This window comes from Erinaceus europaeus, chromosome 8 (genome assembly GCF_950295315.1).
Source record: "Erinaceus europaeus chromosome 8, mEriEur2.1, whole genome shotgun sequence".
NCBI lineage: Eukaryota > Metazoa > Chordata > Mammalia > Eulipotyphla > Erinaceidae > Erinaceus > Erinaceus europaeus.
Window position 1 is genome coordinate 123,430,514 of NC_080169.1, and position 19,145 is coordinate 123,449,658.

At 54.7% G+C, this 19,145-nt stretch overlaps 1 protein-coding gene across 9 annotated transcripts in view; it reads right to left on the reverse strand.

Moving 5' to 3' along the window:
- The window catches only part of KMT2C (lysine methyltransferase 2C), a 146,194-nt gene that overhangs the window by 39,382 nt on the left and 87,667 nt on the right, over nt 1-19,145 (reverse strand). For all 9 annotated transcript variants that reach the window (XR_009551263.1, XM_060196824.1, XM_060196823.1 and 6 more), the window contains 9 exons: nt 12,937-13,041; nt 11,525-11,662; nt 11,262-11,294; nt 11,025-11,150; nt 7,651-7,768; nt 7,199-7,368; nt 5,412-5,485; nt 3,819-4,001; nt 582-2,390 (listed from right to left, as the gene is read on the reverse strand). Coding sequence is in view for 8 of the 9 variants with exons in the window: in XM_060196824.1 (XP_060052807.1) it covers nt 582-2,390; nt 3,819-4,001; nt 5,412-5,485; nt 7,199-7,368; nt 7,651-7,768; nt 11,025-11,150; nt 11,262-11,294; nt 11,525-11,662; nt 12,937-13,041 (2,756 nt within the window). In the remaining variant the exon portion in view is untranslated. The remainder of the gene's footprint in view (nt 1-581; nt 2,391-3,818; nt 4,002-5,411; nt 5,486-7,198; nt 7,369-7,650; nt 7,769-11,024; nt 11,151-11,261; nt 11,295-11,524; nt 11,663-12,936; nt 13,042-19,145) is intronic.

The window sequence follows — 19,145 nt, forward strand, 5'->3', positions numbered from 1 at the left end:
GCCCTGGCTCCGTATGTGCTGGAGTGATGCTCTGGCCTCTGCTTCTCTGTAGCCAAGTGAGGACATATTTAAAAGCAGGTGCCTGGACCCTTCACTTGAAGCTAAGATAAAAATGGGACACTTCCATCATGAAGAATCCCCCCCACCCGCCCGGGCTGGGGAGACAGCATGGTGATTTTAGAAAGAGACTCTCTGAGGTCCCAGGTTCAGTCCCCAGCACCACCATCTGCCAGAGCTGAGCTGTGTTCTGGCCTTTCTCTCTGTCTTGTACCGCTCATTAAAAACTGTAAAACATGGGCCGGGTGGTGGCGCACCTGGTTGAGCGCACGTGTCGCAAGGTGCAAGGACCAGGGTTTGAGCCCGAGTCCCCACCTACAGGGGGAAAGCTTTGCCAGGTGGTGAAGCAGGGCTGCAGGTCTCTCTATCACCCCCTTCCCTGTAGATTTCTGGCTGTCTCTATCCAATAAATAAATAAAGATAATAAAAATTTTAAAAACATTAGAAAAAGCCGCCCGTGCAGCAACTATGAGCCTGGTGACAGGGACACGTCCCCTCCAGCCCCCAGGGGACGGCCCGCCTACCTGTCGCAGCTTCTCTGCTTCGGCTGGAGACATGTTCAGGGGCCTCTGTGCCTCGGGGCCTGTGGGCGTGGGCAGCTGGGCCACCCCGGGGAACTGGGGCCCCTGCGGAGCCCTGGGGGAGTTGGAAGGGGCGCTGAGGCTGCCATCGGCCCCGGACCTCGGCTGCTCTGAGTCCAGGCCTCCTTGACCTGAGCCAAAGGAGTCGGGTTGAGGCCTGGGAGTCATGGGGGGCTGGTCATAGGGGTCGCGAGTGGCCGAGGGGGAGAAGGCATCTGAGAGGCTGGGTCCGGGGGGCCTGGGACCCTGGGCACAGCCGTCGGGTGGCCTGGGCAGCGCTGGTCCTCGGAGCTGGGCAGCCGGCAGGAAAGGGTCCTGGGTGGGCATGAGGCCGGGCCTAGAGGCCGAGGGCCGTGAGTAGCCCTCTGAGGTCCTTGGCCGGGGCGCTGCTGGTGGCAGCGGGTACGGGGCAGAGGTCCCAGGCCGGGGGGTACCGGGAGGGTGGGCGTAGGCCTCGGGGTGCCGCTGGCCGGCTGTGGACTGGCCAAACATGTCAGGCTGCGGCGCGGGCCGGGGCGTGGGCGGGTGCTGGCTGTAGGGGTCAGTGGCCAGGGGCCGGGGTGTGCCAGGTGGTTGGGCGTAGGGGTCGAGGTGGGTGTGGGGAGGTCCTGGGAGCTGGGAGTAGGGCTCCGGGGCGGGCCTGGGGGTGCCCGGGGGCTGGGCGTAAGGGTCCTGAGCTGCAGGACGTGGTGGGGGGAAAGCCCGAGCAGGGTGGGCGAAAGGCTCCCCGGCTGGGCATGGGGCACGGGGCGGCTGGCTGTAGGGGTCGCTGGCCGGGCCATGGGGGAAGCTGTCCGCAGGCCTAGGCGTCAGGGCTGGCCTCTCGTAGGGGTCCAGGGGGAGCCGCCTAGGTGCCTGCGACGCTGAGCTGTAAGGGTCCGAGGGGGCAGGCGGGGGCTGCAGGGGAGCTTTGAAGGGCCCAGAATCTGGAAGCGCAGGGGTCAGCAGGGGCCTGGCATAGGGGTCGGGGAGGCGCTGCCTCTGGAAGGCGTCTGCCCTCGGCTGGGGCTTGGGAAAGCGGTCGCTGGTGGGGGCGGCTGGGCCTGGGGCCGGATGCTCAGACAGCAGGGGTGGCTGGGTGGGGCCCAGAGCTGCGGGCCGAGGCTCTGCCCCCAGCGGTCTGGGGGTGTCGGGGGGCTGAGCATAGGGGTCCGTCGTGGAAGCGGCACAGGAGGGCCGGGGGGCAGTGTCACTGGGCCTCTGGGCAGCCCCCAAAGTGCTGCAGGCCTCAGGAAGGCCCCCCGAGCCCCTCCTGGCAAAGCCCTGTGCTGCAGGCGGGCCCGGCCTGGGGGTGCCCACCATCTTCACATAGGGGTCCAGGGGCGAGCGAGGTCGGGAGCTGGGGGTGCCGGGCGAGAACGCCCGTGTGGCTGGTGGGGGGAGCACGTTATCGGGGACGGAAATCCGGGGGGGCCCTGGCGGCGGGGGGGCCTGGGGCTTCACGAACACGTCATCCGAGGAGGAGGAGGAGGAGGAGGAGGAGGAGGAGGCTGCGGTCAGGGTGCTGGGCGGAGGCTTTGTAAACAGGTCCTTGTGGAATGACTGGGCGGGGGACATGCTTCTGCTGGCCGGCTGGGGGGCCAGGGGGCCCTGGATGCCGCTGCCTGGCGTGGCGGGGCCCGGGGGGGCGTGCGGGGCGGGGGCCGCCTGCTGCTGCTGCTGCTGCTGCTGCTGCTGCTGCTCACTCTTCACCTGCTCCAGCTTCTGCGTGGCTTCGATCTTTGCCTGCTGCTTGCTCTTCTGGCGCATTTGCTGTCGCGGTCGGCAGGGGAAGCAAGCCCGCGGTTAGGAGGCGGCGGACCAGAGTGGCGAGCAGGAGGGAGGGGTCACTGGCTCCAGGTGACCGAGTGCGTGTGGGAGGCTCCACCCACAACCCCAGCCCAGTGCCTGCGGCTGCCTCCCATCAGAGGCTCAGACTCAGGGACACGCACGACACACTTCTCCAGAAAGCAGAAATGTGGTTCCCGGGAGTGAACACACACACACACACACACACACACACACACACACACACACACACACACACACACCCTACACACATGCTGGTCTGCTTCTAAATTCTGCTTCGAAGACCCCTTCTGCTGCATTGCTTGTGGTCTATTTACATCATCACTGTTTTGTTCGCACTGGTTTAATCCCCCTGGTTTGCACTTTTTCCTTCTCCCCACCCCCTATCCTACGTACTTCCTCTTCCTGACACCTCCGCCTCAGGAGACATATAGGACAGGACTGTGATTAGAGATAGCTAGCTTGCGCTGCTTTCCTCATCAATAAAGATCATACTGCATCCCCGCTCATCAAAAAAGATTGAACTGCGTTCCCAGCTCAGCCACGAGTCCCTGGTCATCTCTCTCCCGCTCGCGAAGCTAGAGCAGCAACTGGCGCCCGAACAGGGACCGGCACACACACACACACACCTACACACACCCCTACACACACACACACACACACACACCTACACACCCCTACACACACCCCATACACACCCCTACACACACCCCATACACACCCCTACACACACACAACTACACACACCCCATACACACCCCTACACACACACAACTACACACACACCTACACACAACTACACACGTACACACACGCCTACACACACCTACACACACACCCCTACACACCCACACAACTACGCACACCCACACACACCCCATACACACACCTACACACACCCCTACACACACACACACCTACACACCCCTACACACACCCCATACACACCCCCTACACACACCCCATACACACCCCTACACACACAACTACACACACACCCCTACACACACACCCCTACACACACCCCTACACACAACTACACACACCCCTACACACACACCCCCACACACCCACACAACTACGCACACCCACACACACACCCCATACACACACCTACACACACACACACCTACACACACCCCATACACACCCCTACACACACACAACCACACACACCCCATACACACCCCTACACACACACAACTACACACACATCCACACCTCTACACACACACAACTACACACACCCCCATACACACCCCTACACACACACACCCCCATACACACCCCTACACACACACACACCTACACACCCCTACACACACACCCCATACACACCCCTACACACACGCAACTACACACACACACACACACACACACACACACACACACCTGCCTGAATTTCCACTCCTGCTCGTGCTCCGACTCCCTCTGCTTCAGAGGGTCCTTGAACAGGTCCGAGTCCATGCGGGAGCCGGGGTCGATGCTGTCCTGCTGCTGCTGCCTCTTCATGGAGTCGTTAGACATCTGTACTTTATTGATGCGCAGGGCCGCCCTGTTATCGCGGGCTTTTTGCTTCAAGAGAAGAGAGGAGAGTTATCTCCTGGTGTGGGTTCTGAAGTGGGAAGACACTCACTGACAGAGGCACTCAGGTGACTGCAGTCACCCTTGGGGGTGCCAGCGGCTGGCTTCTCTTGGCTTCGAGCCCCCCCCCCCCCCCCCCACACACACACTTGGGACCCCACCCCCACCCAGGATGAGCTAAAAGCAAGGATGGGAGCTGAGGTTTATAATCTGAATTTTCCCCCTTTTTTGAAATTCAATTTATTTATTCATGAAAAAGACAGGCAAGAGAGAAAGAACCAGATGTCACTCTGGTACTTGTGCTGCTGGGGACTGAACTCAGGAGGACCTTCTGCTTGGCAGTCCGATGCTTTATTCACCTCACCACCTCTTGGACCAACAATCTGAATTTTCTTAAGAGACTCTTTAAAAGTGGGAAAGCGATCATGACTCTCACATCAGAATAAATGAGAAAAAAAAAAAAAAAAGAAGACTCACATCAGTTCTCCAAATTCAAACTTAGGAATTTTAGGCTTTTCAGCAGAGAGTCACTGGGAAACCAGAGATGTCCCGTGACCACGTTGCCAGTGGTGTACACTCGCGGCAGAGCAAGATGACTACGGCTGCGACTGTCTGTCCGCAGGGACGTCACTCGACTCCGCCTTAGACTGAAATAAGGACTGGGAGCTGCCCGGCAGTCCTCCTGGGCTCTTAGGGAGGGAGAACACATCCGGCCACCCTAACTGTGGATCTCAGGAAACGTCCTAGTGATTTTCGACCAAGCTCACATGTAAAGATCTCACTGGCGGACACACACTACCAAGAACAAGTACCTGGATTTGAGACCTGCACCCCAGCTGCAGTGGGGCTGCTTCTCGAGTGGTGAAGCAGGTCTCAATCCTCTTCATTTCTCTATCCTCTCCAATAAAAATAAAAAGAGAGAGGGGAGGGGCAAAGAAAGAAAAGAAAAAATGGCTGCCAGGAGCAGTGGGTATGTAGTGCCGGCGCCATGTCCCAGTGACTACGCTGGTGCGGGGGGTGTGGGGGGTTGGGGGTGGGTCTCACTGGCATCTCCTGCAAGTGACGTGAACATTCTTCACTTAGCCAAATGCAAAAAGAACCCTACTGTGGAAGAAACGGAGCCACTGAAAGCTTCAGCGCCTAGTGTTCTCTGAAGGCACCGAACGCTTTCGGCAAGAGATTACAACTGATTCCATCTCCAACATCCGGGCGCTACTTAGTACTTTAAAAACCCCACACTCTGCACTGAAACATAGTGAGTTAGGACATCAAAGGTGTTAAAAACTAAGCCTAGTTGTTGGTTTTTAAAGTATTAAAGTACAAGTTTCTGCAGTGGAAAACCTAATACAGTAAGGTCCAGTTATCCCGGTCAGAGTCGTAACATGGGAGTTTTGTAAATACCACATATGGTGCTCTCTCCTGTGAGCTTGCTTTTCGCCACAGTTTAGCAATTTGCTTCACTCTAGTAGTCCAGTCTGGGGGGAGAAAAGAGAGAGAGAGAGAGAGAGAATATAACACCACATTCACAAGGCTGGAGTCCTGACTTGTCACGGTTCCCTCAGCATTTCCACAGCTTAGCCCCAGCGCAAGGCACACAGGAGTCAAATTACTTTCTAAATACACTGATGCCTTCAACAGTCTTGCTCTCAGAGCTGGGCATTTTTCTCAATACTTCTTTATTTTTAACTTACCGGAGCCCTGCTCAGCTCTGGCTTACAATGGTGCCAGGAATTGAACCTGGGAACTCCGAGCCTCAAGCATTCAAGTCTTTCTGCGTAACTGTCATGCCGTCTCCCTGGCCTAGAACATTTTATTTAAATTTAAAGGCTGAATGTAAGCCCAAAGAACAAATTCCCTAAATGAGACTACCAGGATCAAGTGTTAAAGTTTCGTAAGACAGCCAAGCTAAACAGAACTCCACTAGTTTGCCCGAGAATATTCATAACGGCGAGTGAGCATCTCTGGCACCCTCACAACAAAGACAGCGGCAAGTAATCTTTGCAGCCATTTCTACGGGATCCAGTGTCTTGGAGACACACGATGGAAGGCGTCAGAGATTAAAGGTCAGTGGCCAGTGTAAATGTGACTGAACTCCCATGCGGTCAGCCACAGATAGGGGCGATGAGGAGCTCGCATGGCCACGGCAGTCGCACCGAGTTTCGGGAGGCCCTAGAGCCGTACAGGGAAACAGCGGCCCTGCTGTCAGGAGGGTCCGCACAGACACCAAGCCACTTGGTGCAAGCTGGTGGCCCGCCTGTCCGCAGCAAGCCGACACACACACGCGTGTGCTTGAATACTGGGCAGGTGACCTCAACGGACACCCCTGCGCTCAGTCACTGCTTCGGCCTTTCAGGGGAGGCGGGGTTTGAGGGACGTGTAGACCAGGTGCGTCAAGTCCCACGAGAAGACGAAATTGAAAGAGGCAGCAAGAAGACGGGCACCGTCCTCACGGGAAGCCACTCTGTGCAGCTGAGCAGTCCAAAGGGGTTCTGGGGGCCATGCTGCAATGCGCTAGGACCCGGTTCAAGCCCCCATGCCCGCCAGGAAGTGGGGAGCTCCACGGGCAGTGAAGCGGTGCCGTAGGCGGCTCCCTCACTACCATCCCCTGACCTCTCAATGTATCTCTCTATCCAAATAAATAAAAACATTAAAAAAGAAAAAAAAAAACTATCTTCATGAACTTTAAGTCTGTGTAGGTCTGACATTCCCAGAATAAAGAGGTGTGTTAGAAGTCACCAGGGAGGGAGTCGGGCTGTGGCGCAGCGGGTTAAGTGCGTGTGGTGTGAAGCACAAAGACCGGCATACGGATCCTGGTTCGAGCCCCCGGCTCCCCAACTGCAGGGGAGTCGCTTCACAGACGGTGAAGCAGGTCTGCAGGTGTCTGTCTTTCTCTCCCCGTCTCTGTCTTCCTCTCCTCTCTCCATTTCTCTCTGGTCTATCCAACAAAAAAGAAATCAGAAACAACAATAATAATAACTACAACAACAATAAAAAACAAAAGCAACAAAAGGGAAAATAATAAATATAAAAAAAAGAGAAGTCACCAGGAGCTGTGTGCTGGCGCTGGAGCCCGCCCTAAAGGCAGTGTGGGTCACAGGAGAGGAATGCTGGGGGTGCTGACCCACCGGGCGCTTCACCCACGCCGGCCAGGGAAGCTGGGGAGGGAGAGCCAGGCGGACGCCACTCACCGGGGAACTCCTCCTTCAGGCTGGGGAAGTTGATGTTGGTGTAGAGGACAGGAGCCACCGTGGCCATGTCTCCCAGCGCCTCCTCCTTCTCCCACTTCAGTGTGCTCCTCTGGGCGTTGGACAGGGTGTCACTCTCTCCTTCCACGTTGGGAGTGGACGACACCCACGTGCTGTCAGGATTGTGTGTCAGCGGTTAGAGGCTGGGCTTTTATCTCCGGCAAGTAACAGGACTTTACTTGGTATGCACAGGGCAGCTCCCCGAGGACCACCGTGGCTAAGTATGGTGCCATCAAAACCCAACTCCACAGGTTAGCTGGGCGGATGCTATCTGTCCAGGGTCACACCGCCAGCAGGCACCCAAATCACGCACGGACACTGAAGCGGGCCGGCGCGCGGCACGGGCCAAGCAGAAGGTCATTTAAGATTCCGGTAAAGGGCAGGGTTTGAAATACCTGGCATCGGGATAAGGGGGGAACGCGCCCAGTCCATTCCCGGGAGGCAGAGAGCTGTGTGGGATGTGGGGGCCGGGTCCGATGAGGCCGTTCATGAGTGGTATCCTCGGAAAGACATCTTGACAAAAGAAAACAGCGCTTCAGGCCGTGCACTCACAGGGCATGACCAGACAGCATGCTCTCAATGTGACTGAGGAATAGGATCCCTTTTTGTCTCTACACTGAAGTGTTTCTTAAATACTGACTGTTGGGCATGTGAGTTTGGATACGTCACCTCTACAAAGCCTGTTTGCTTCACTGTGGCTTGTGCTTGGGAGCCTAGGTGGCCAGAGTGACTCTTTGAGCCTCCTCTCTAGGAGAAGCATCAGTGACCGGGTTCCGCAAAGCAGGGCTGCGGCCTAATGCCATGGATGTGACAGAGACAAGACACGTGCAGAACCCCGGATCACCGCTACAAGGAGAGTGTCTTCACAAACGCGACTTCAGTCTCAGCAAATATCCTTTTGTTTTCTCATTAAAAACATACTTTCTCGAGAGTCGGGGGGGGGGGGGGAAGTAGCGCAGTGGATTAAGCGCACATGGCACGAAGCACAAGGACCGGCGTAAGGATCCCGGTTCGAGCCCCCGGCTCCCCACCTGCAGGGGAGTCGCTTCACAGGTGGTGAAGCAGGTCTGCAGGTATCTATCTTTCTTTCCCCCCGTCTTCCCCTCCTCTCTCCATTTCTCTCTGTCCTATCCAACAACGATAACAACAGCACCAATAATAACTACAACAATAAAAAACCAAGGGCAACAAAAGGGAAAATAAACAAACAATATAAAACACACACACACACACACACACACACACACACACACACACACACACACACACATTTTCTCTTTCTGGTCTCCTTAAAATCTATCTATTTCACTTATTTCATGGGAGACAGAGGTTCAGGCCTTTGGTTCAGGCCTTGCTGGGCCCTGGCCAGGAGTTGCAGGTGTCAGCCCTGTGCTCTGCCGCCTGAGTGAGTCCCGGCCCTCGGCCTCAGTCCCCAGCTGCGCTTCACTGCTCATTCTAGTCAGTCCCCGCATCTCAGAAGCCACAGCAACTTTCCCTAACAGGGATTCTTTCAGATGCAGAGGCTGGAATTGCAGTGCTTGCTCTTCCTCCTGTTTAAGCAGACCACTTAGCAGCTCTGACTCATGAGGGTGCCAGAGACTGAACCCCGGCCCTGAGAATCTCAGGCTTCAGTGTCTTACTAACCACTGTGCTGGTTCTGAGGCCCGAACTCTCGATTTCTTTATTTTGAAGTCAGACAGGCCTGTACTCAGAATGATTCTTGAGTCCTGACTCACATCGCACTGCCTCTGATACAAGCCCCGTCGCACACGGGAAGGAACAGAGTCCTCTGGTAATAAAGCCATGTGGGCAGGCAGCCTCACTCATCACTACTGTGGACAAGACAGGCGTCAGCCTTATAGACCCACTTTTGGAATGTTGTTGTTGAGCAAATAACAGAAATACTGACCATAAAATCTTTTCTATGGAAGTAACCCATCAACTGAGTTGATATCTAAACTTCACATTGTGGAGGGCATGGGTAGACAGTATAATGGTTATGTAAAGAGACTCTCATGCCCGAAGTTCCAATGCCCCAGGTTCAATCCCCTGCACCATCATAAACCAGAGCTGAGCAGTGCTCTGGTAAAAAGAAAAGAAAAAAATAATTCCCACTGTGTTTCAGGAAACATGGAGCTAGGTTTTTGTTTGTTTAATTTGCTGACAAGAAAACTAGTAAAGTCCCTCACCACTAACTTAGCAAGTGGGAGCACAATGGTGGCCAGAGGCGGGCATGAACCTGCTAATTCTGTTCAGGTGCCTCAATGCTGAGGCTAATGAAATCAACATCCATTTGTTTTTAGAGGCTGAACTAGCAGGAGCAAAAGGATCCTAATTATGTTCTTACGTCTCATAAAAGTTACATTTCCGGCATAAGGATCCCGGTTCGAGCCCCCGGCTCCCCACCTGCAGGGGAGTCGCTTCCCAGGCGGTGAAGCAGGTCTGCAGGTGTCTGTCTTTCTCTCCCCCTCTCTCCATTTCTCTCTGTCCTATCCAACAACGATGACATCAGTAACAACAGTAACTACAGCAACAACAAAAGTTACATTTCACGAAACTGACAAGACAATTTAAAATTACCTACACATTCCAGAATCCAAGTGGAAAATGTGAGGGTTTATAAAATATCATTCAAGTGGGGTGGGGGCAGGGTGGCAGTGCTCCTGGCTAAGTGCACGAAGTACTAAGCACAAGGACTAGGGTTCCAGCTCCCACTCCCCACCTGCAGCTGGGACATTTCGGGAGTGGTCAAGCAGGTCTGCAGGGGTCTCTCTGTCTCTCTCCCTCTCTGTACCCTCTCCCCTCTCCATTTCTCTCTGTCCTAGCCAATAAGATGGGGGAGGGGGAGGGAAGAATGGCCACCAGGAGCCGTGGATTCACAGTGCTGGCACCAAACCCCAGTGACAACCCTGGAGGCAAAAAGAAAGAAGTATCTGATTCGATCTACAATCGCCAATCAATAACAACGTGTCTGTCCGTTAGTCTGTTTGTGAATTTCCCTCCACCAGGGTTATCGATCCACTGCTCCTGGTGGCCTTTTTCTTTCTAGTTTTATTTGACAGGACACAGAGAAATGAAGGGGTGGGGAGATATGCAAGGGTGGAGAAAGGCAGACACCGGCAGACTTGCTTCATTGCTCAAGAAATGCTCCCTGTGTGTGTGGGGAGCAGGGGCTCAAACCCAGGCCCTTGCACATGGTGATACGTGTACAGAGGGTTGGGAGAGAGCTCACTGTGCGGGACTCACGAGCGACAAGCCCTGGGGCCCCGTGGCAGCACCGTGGAGGCACCAGCATATCGCCACGGACAGTGCACAGTGCTATGAGCCCTCTCAGGAATGACAATTCCTTAACAATGTTAAGGAGTAACAACATGGCCCAAGGAAGCCTCTCGGCGGAGGTGCCTGTCTCCTGGGACGTGTAAGTAGGCTCCGTGTTGGGAGAGGACCCAGCGCTCACGTTCTCTGAGCCACAGACCAGGGGGCCCCCAAAGGCCTTGCTAGAGACGACACCGGTCCACGGCGCCACCGTGATCTGGTCCCAGGGATTTGATTTTAGGCCGTCAGCTCTCCAAGAGGAGGAAGACCTTGAACTCTCATTTCCTTCTGGAGCCTCTTCCAAGTAGGGACACAAAAATGGACACCACCAAATCACCCTGGCTTGGGAATACGGGCCTGCTACAGTTCTCCGGTGGAGAGGACAGGAGCGAACCGGCGGTGAGCAGAGTCACTGGGGAGGGGACGCCCCCGGGGAGCTGTGGGGGGCGCTCACCCTGGCTGTGCAGAGGCAGCAGCTGTGGGGAGGGGCCAAGGGCTGGCTGTGGGAGCGCGGTGGGCTGAGGGGTCACAGGGCTGAGCACAGCAGTGAACAGGTCTTCCACATCTTTCCCGCCAAGCTCTGCGAGATAAAGGAGATAGTTAAGAGGCTTGTCTTAGCACAGGGCGTGTCGTTTCCCCAGACAGGCAGACAGACGGGCAGACGGACAGAGAGACGTCGAGACATCATTACCTGGAATCTTATATAGCTTCCCGAGGATTGCTCCTACAGTGAAATAGAGAGAGTATGTGAGCAGCTGCCACATCAAGGTACCAACAGACAGACAGACAGACAGACACACACACACAGGCAGGACGGGAGCAGCGGGGTCAAGAAACATGCGGACAACTCTGAGGACATGGCTTCCCATAGCGTACAGAAGGCCGGGGTGTCGGGCGGACAGTTACCGCCTGTGACCGTCTTGTCTAGCTCGGGGGTGTCGGGCGGACAGTTACCGTCTGTGACCATCTTGTCTAGCTCTGGACTGAGGAGCCCGTCCAGCTGCTCTTCGCTAAGAGATCGTGAACTCGGGTGGACGATTGGCTGAGGCAGGGAGGAAGGACCTTCGGAGATGGGACCGATGTCGATTCTGGCTGTAGAGCGAGGCAGCAGGCCGATTAAGAAGGGAACCAGAATGCTCACAGCACACACACGGCAGGGCTCGCTGGCACCCGGGGATGACCCCGGAATTAATGCAGAGCAGTGGGCCACCTGTTATCTGGGGGAAGCAGGGCTCCTGGAGAGCTCGCCAGTGCCACTGGCTTCACTCAGTCTACAGACTCAGTGCCCCTTCATGCCCTCTTTTATTGAGGTAAACAGCGTTCCTCAGAGAGAAAGGCACATAGCTTGTTCAAAACTCCTTCCCATAAAACATAAAAAATAAATCAGCACCAAGTTTTCAGACAGGAATTTGAGAAATATCGATGCATCCATAATCGTCCTAACTTGGAGCGGCACTGTAATCAGAGTCCAGCCACCACACGTGGCGTGTGCAGCCGTAGCTCGCGCCCCCACCCAGCGGATATCTGCTCAGCATCCTCTGTGAACAAGTGCAAGCGGAGACGCTGCCTCCGAGGTGCTCCGTGGCCACAGGGGACAGGTCTCATGTAAACTAGCGCCGGCTTAACCCTCACACGGCAGCTGCTACGTCAGTCAGACTTCAAGCCATCTTCCCCGGGATGCTTTCTCAACCTTACAGTAAAAATGTAGCCTGTCCTTCTTTGCCCTTGCCCTTGAAACTATACTAGTAGGGTGTTATCACCAATGACATGTTGACAGGAACACAGCCACTCGTGAGGACAAGGAGCCTTTCGGAGCAAGTCACCCACCCAAAGCACGGCACAGCTGTCCCTGCGTTAGCTGCAGGCACACGGGGACAGGCGGGGTGGGATTAGTGACGCCTCAGCACTAGGACAGACAGGCATGCACCTACGGGTCGTTTTAGCGGGAACCACTAAGGCAAATGGAAGACTACTTCTAGCCAGCTGTCGTCCACCGCTCAATGGGAAAGGTGAGTTCTCACCCTGGAAAGAGCATAAATCAAGACCTACAGGACCCAAACCAAACGAGACGGGTGGTTACACAGGAGGGGAGGTGGCGAGGGCGCAGGGCAGACGAGACGCAGCCAGGCTCAGAGGCCACCTGCCTCAGTCCGAGGGCAATTTGGGAGGACACCCCACGTTAACAAGTTACTCCCCCGCCTCGTGCAGAAAAACCAGGTAAGGCAAGTCAAGTCAAGCTGTTCGGTAGTGGCCCCCCCAAAGGTCACGGGGAAAAGCTGTTTGGGGGAAGGGTTCAATGTGCCCCATGTCAACACGGCCCTTGGCACACCGTGAGGCGGCAGCGGGCAAGCGGGACCCACACCCACCGGACTCGTCCACAGACTGCGCGAGGTCGTCTGAGATGATCCCAAGAATGTCATCATCCGTGCTCAAGACTTCAGAGATGTCAGCCAAGGGGTCCTCAGCAGCACCTGAGGGTGACAGGGACACACGGTTTAAGTGGCCACGGTTTCCTGGACAGTTAAGTGCTGAAACACCTTCTCCACTGCCTCGAATACACAGGAAATGCTGGAGAAGCACTACAGGCATGACAAGCTCGCCACCGCTGCTAGGGATACGCAAAAGAGACTTCTTCACAAGAAACACACACACACACACACACACACACACACTCTCTCTCTCTCTCTCCCCAATGTTTCAATGACACACTCAAAATCAAGACAGTATCGTTTTAGAACTAATGTGATTAAGCAAAAACATCATTAAAATAGCATCTCAAGAAAAAAGTCTCTGAAAAATGACGCCTGGGAATTAAGCTGCAGCGGACGGTAAAGTAGCAGCGAAGGGTAAAGTCATCTTGATGATTTTAGGGGATTGTTTATTGATTGATAAGAAAGATAGGAGGACAGAGAGAAACAACCAGACATCACTCTGATACACATGCTGCCAGAGACTGAACTCAGGACCTCACGCTTGAGAGTCTAATGCTTCATCCACCGCGCCACCTCCCGGACCACCGGCAAACCCATTCTTTAAGAAGTCCTTGGCAGGCACGCGCCCGACGTCACATAGCTATTTGTCTACCTGTGCTTTTTCTGAGTCATGTCAACTCTTCCACATGTAGAGCTACTGTGCACCCAAGTGCTAAGTCCGCAGCTTCTGTCAGTGGCCGGTGGCAGTGTTGTGGCCGGTGGGGACTTGGCCGGGACAGTGTGGCGCCCTGCTGAGCTGACTAAGAGCGGTAGGGTGAAACTGAGGAAAGGGGATTAAGAAGGAGACGAGATGAAGAACTCGGGTCCAGACTCCCAGAGGGGGAGAGATGTCAGGGAAGACACCCAGAGGGCTCTGAACGCCAACTCCATCAGGACCCGGAGAGAAAAGAGGGAAAAAGGAGGGACATTCGGAAGGAGTCGCAGGTGTAGGTGTGACTGAGGAAGGAAGGCGAGGCAGGACCACAGGAAAAATGGGCAGATATATAAAATGTAGATCATTACAGAAGTAACAGTCAGCCCCTCTCTGTGACCTTGGGGGAACCACTGCAGCTTCTAATGGAGGGAGTGGGGACACAGAGCTCTGGTGTAGGATTATACCTGTTACCTTATAATTTTATTTTATTTTTTTTTTGCCTCCAGGGTTATTGCTGGGGCTCAGTGCCCTCACTATGAACCCACTGCTCCTGGAGGCCATTTTCCCCATTTTGTTGCCCTTGTTGTTGGTATTGCTGTCGTTGTTGTTGTTGTTAGGTAGGACAGAGAGAAATCGAGAGAAGAGGGGAAGACAGGGAGGGGGAGAGAAATACAGACACCTGCAGACCTGCTTCACCACCTGTGAAGCGACCTCCCGGCAGGTGGGGAGCCGGGGACTAGAACCGGGATCCTTACGCCGGTCCTTGAAGGAGTGTGAAACTGAGCAGCAGCTGAAGAGCTGGACAGAGGGAGAGAAGGCGCCGGAGGACAGGCCAGCTTGTGGGAGGGTGGGGTGGCGCAGGGGGCTGCGCAGGGCAAGAGCGAGGATGGGGGAAGGTGACAAGTGAGGAAAGGGCATGGAGGCTATTTCCAAAGGGGACAGGAAGCCTGGGCCCTGGCGGCAGACCCCCAGGTGGTGGGAGCACGCAGAGAAGGGGCAGAGAAGTTAGAGGGCACACTGGCGTGAAGCGTGGACAATGGGAAGTCAAGGTCACTGGTGTGGGCGGGGGAGTGAACTTGAGAGGCAGGGTCTAGGTTCATAGGTTCAAGCCCCGCTCCCCACTGAAGGTGCCAGGGAACTGGGGCGGGGGCTAGGATGCTGCAGTGTCCTTCCTCTCCCTCTCTGCCTTTCTGAATCATGTCGAGGAACAGTGATGCCCCATATATGTCAGGCCGCAAATCAGTTCCCCACCCCCATCTCTTCCTCCGCCCCCCCCCCCCCCAAAAAAAAAAGAGAGAGAAAGAAAGGGAGGTTCTGACCCACTAAGATAACGGGGTAGGGAGAAAAATCTTTAGGTTTGCTTATGTTAAGGAACACTGGAGTTATTAAAATCATTTCAGCTAGATTTTTTACCAGGGGAAGACTGTAAAGTTAATATTCAAGATGTCAGGTCGGGCAGGGGCAGACAGCATAATGGTTATGCAAACAGCCTCATGCCTGGGGCTCCCAAGTCCTAAATTCAATCCCCTGCACCACCATAAGGTGGAACTGAGCAGTGCTTTGGTTAAAAAAAAAAAAAAAAAAAAAAAGATGTCAGGTCAACCATGTGTAGGTGACATCCGTCAGCTCCTACCATTACAAAGTCCCCAAACAAAATCCACACACACATCAGCATGCCACCGCCGCTCAAGTCAAAAGACCTGAAAATCCATAGCATTTTGGAGAAATCAAATGAGCTCACTCAAGTGCATCCGGACAACAGTCCAAATGAAAGGAAAAAGTGCTGTGTGCACGTGTCTGCCTTAAATAAATGGATCCGAGGCAGCCGGGTGGGGGCTCAGCCAGTGGGGTGAACACATCATCGTGCTCAAGGACTCGGGTTCAAGCCCCAGTGCCCACATGCAGGAGGGGAGCTTCATGAGTGGTGAAGCAGGGCTGCAGGTGTCTCTCTGTCTCTCCCTCTCTATCCCCCTGCCCCTCTCAATTTCTCTGCCTTTAGCCAGTATTCAAATAAAATACGTAAGTATATTCTACAACACAAGCCCTAGCTCTTGCTGGCCGAGGCTGAGTTCACCCCATCTGAAGAGCCTTTGTTACCTCACAGACAAATTTCAACACGCATGAAAACTGTTACTTGGACATTTCCACTAGAAAAGCAGAAGAGGGTGCATGAGATGTGTGTTTAGGAAATGGCATCACTCCTTCTTCTGGGTGGCCATTCCCTCATTAAACTCTTATTCTCTCTCTTCAGCTCTTATGTGGGGGAATTTGTTTTTGTGTGTGGAAACAACTTCAAAAAACAATAAAACCCCATATCAACATCTTTGTTGTCACAATATATCTTCTGCCCAACTGATTTTACTTGTTTTTGCCTCCAGGGTTATCGCTGGGGCTCGGTGACAGCACTACGAATCCACTGCTCCTGGCGGCCATTTTTTTCTTTTTATTGGACAGGACAGAGAGAAACAGAGAGGAGGGGAGACAGAGAGGGAGAGAGAGGCAGAGTTACCTGCAGACCTGCTTCACTGTTTGTGAAGCAACCCCCTACAGGTGGGGAGTCAGGGGCTCGAACCAGAATCTTTGTGCTGGTCCTTGCGCAAAGAGGCTGACGTGTGTGTGAGTGTGTGATGTGTGAGTGTGTGTGTGTGATGTGTGTGAGTGTGAGTGTGTGTGAGTGTGTGTGCGCGCGTGTGTGTGTGAGTGTGTGTATGAGTGTGTGATGTGTGTGTGTGAATGTGTGTGAGTGTGCGTGTGTGAGTGTGCGTGAGTGTATGTGCGTGTGTGTGAGAGTGTGTGTGTGAGAGTGTGTGTGAGTGTGTGTGTGTGTGCGTGTGAGTGTGTGTGTGGTATGTGTGAGTGTGTGCGTGTGAGTGTGTGTGCATGCGTGTGTGTGCGTGTGTGGTGTGTGAGCGCGTGTGTGAGCGCGTGTGTGTGTGCGTGTGTGAGCGTGTGCATGCATGTGAGTGCGTGTGTGTGAGCATGTGTTAGTGTGTGAGTGTGTGTGTGAGTGTGCGTGAGTGTGTGTGAGTGTGAGTGTGCATGTGCGTGTGTGTGAGTGCGTGTGTGTGTGTGCGCACACACGCAGGGAAGGGCTAGGACAATCACCGTGCTGAGGAGATCAGCACAGTGCTGCTGACGCCCGGTTAGTCAGCTGGGAGGGTTTCATGTAGCAGAAAAGCTTTCGGGGGAAGGCTGCTCTTAGAGACTCCAAACTGAGTTCCTGAAATCAGCCAAGTAACAGGTGTAATCAAAGGTGGCAAGGAAGCTCGTCAGAGAATATGAAGTTTGAACTGGGAATAACACAAAGGTCTAGAAACGGGGTATAAGGTGGGAGCCAAGGTGGTGGCGTGGAGACTACACCTGGCCTGAGCTCTGCCAAGGAAGCTGCTTCTACCCAGGGAATTTCAGCCACCAGGTTCCAGATGCTGCCATGAGGTCAACCGGACTTCCCTGGACAGACAACCCCACCAATGTGTCCTGGAGCTCTGCTTCCCCAGAGCCCTGCCCCACTAGGGAAAGAGAGAGGCAGACTGGGAGTATGGATCCACCTGTCAACACCCATGTTCAGCGGGGAAGCAATGACAGAAGCCAGACTTCCACCTTCTGCATCCCACAATGACCCTGGGTCCATACTCCCAGAGGGATAAAGAATAGGAAAGCTGTCAGGGGAGGGGATGGGATACGGAGTTCTGGTGGTGGGAATTGTGTGGAGTTGTACCTCTCTTAACCTATGGTCTTATCAGCATTTCCTTAAAAAAAAAAAAAAAAAAAAAAGAAGGAAAGAAATGGGGTGAAAATTGTGCTCGCAGCACTTCCAGACACAAGTAACTATATTCCTATAGTCCTGAGGACGGCGGAACGGCTGGGCTGGGCGGTGTGCTGCTTGGCCCCCCTTCACCACCCTGCTTTAAGCCCAGGCCCCAGAGAGCTAATACTAACATTCCTTCATTCCTTCACTCATTCCTTCCTTCATTCATTCGCCTCTAGGGTTACTGTGGGGGTTCAGTGACAGTAGGATGAGTTAGTTCACTACTCTTGGTGGCCACCTTTTCCACATCCTTGGATAGGACAGAAAGTGATTGAGGGGGAGAGAGAGAGGAAGAGAGAAAGATAGACACCTGCGGACCTGCTTCGCCATTTGTGAAGCTTCCCCTCTACGCCCCGCAGGTGGAGAGTCGGGGGCTCAAACTCAGATCTTGTGAGTGTCCTCGCGCTTTGTACACTGCGTGTGTTTAACGGGGCTTGCCAGCACCTGGCCTGATACTAACATCACTCTATAGCCAGGCCAGTATGCAGGCCTTTCTCTGAGGATAAGCAGCCCTGCTCCCACAGTCCCAGGGAGTGGTTCCCCCGTCTGGAGTGCTTCACCTGCCAGGGGACACCTGCCCGGGGACACCTGCCCGATACCGGGGCCTCAGCGCCCTCCTGCGGTCTGGACGCTTCCTCCTCTACCGGCGAGCTTCCCGGCTTAAGGCAGCAGACCTCAGCGGATGAGCCCAGCAGAATCACCAGGCCCCAGTGTCAGCATTCTGCTTGTCCCTGTCTGAGCTCCTCGGGGCCACATGCTGAGAGTGAAGCACCCTGCTGTCACCAGAGTACCATGACTCGCCAATTACAGCCAACGAGACCTGTGACGTGATCCTCAGAAAGTGCCGGGCACACACTGCCTCCTGCACTCAGCACTGTATAGCCAAGGCTTCCCCGGATGCACGGCTCCACCTCTTTGGGCGGGTTGTGTCCTCATCACCGGGGCTGGGGGGGGGGGGGAGAGGGGAGGCAGGCGCCGGCCATACTGGTGCAGTGACGGCTGGGGCACCGTGCTGGTCTCGTGCACGGCCTGACAGGGGCACGGCACCGGGGGCCGCCAACATGCGCCAGCCGGCATGTTGGCGGCCCCCGGTGGACTGCGAAGTGGACAGACGGGGAGGCGTAGGGGAGGGGAGACACCGCAGCCTGCCCCATCACTGGGAAGCTTCCCCTGCCTGTGTTGTTTCCCTGAGGCGGCTGGAGATTTGAACCAGGGTCCTTAGGCGTGGGGGGGGGGTGCGTGTTCTATGCCGCGAGTCAGGCAACCTCTGGCTCCCTGCCGGCTCCACTGCAGCAAAGCCAGGTTAAGATGTGGTGTCGGGAAACTGTGAGGATGTGCTTGAGCTTGGCGGGGCTTGACCTGCGAGTGCATCTATACTGTCAGTCTCTCTCTCTACTGAGAGTTTGAGCAAGGAAGGACAGGAGTAACCCCAAAGGTTTGCCCCAGCTTATCAGACTCCCTGCCTCACAAAGCACCCTGCATTCCTGATATTATGGCCATTAGATAAAAAGAAAGGGGGAGATGTCGAAAATTGTGAGGAGTCTCACAAAGCACCCTGCATGCCTGATACTATGGCCATATGATAAAAAGAAATAGGTAGATGTTGGGAAATTGTGAGGAGCCTCACAAAGCACCCTGCAT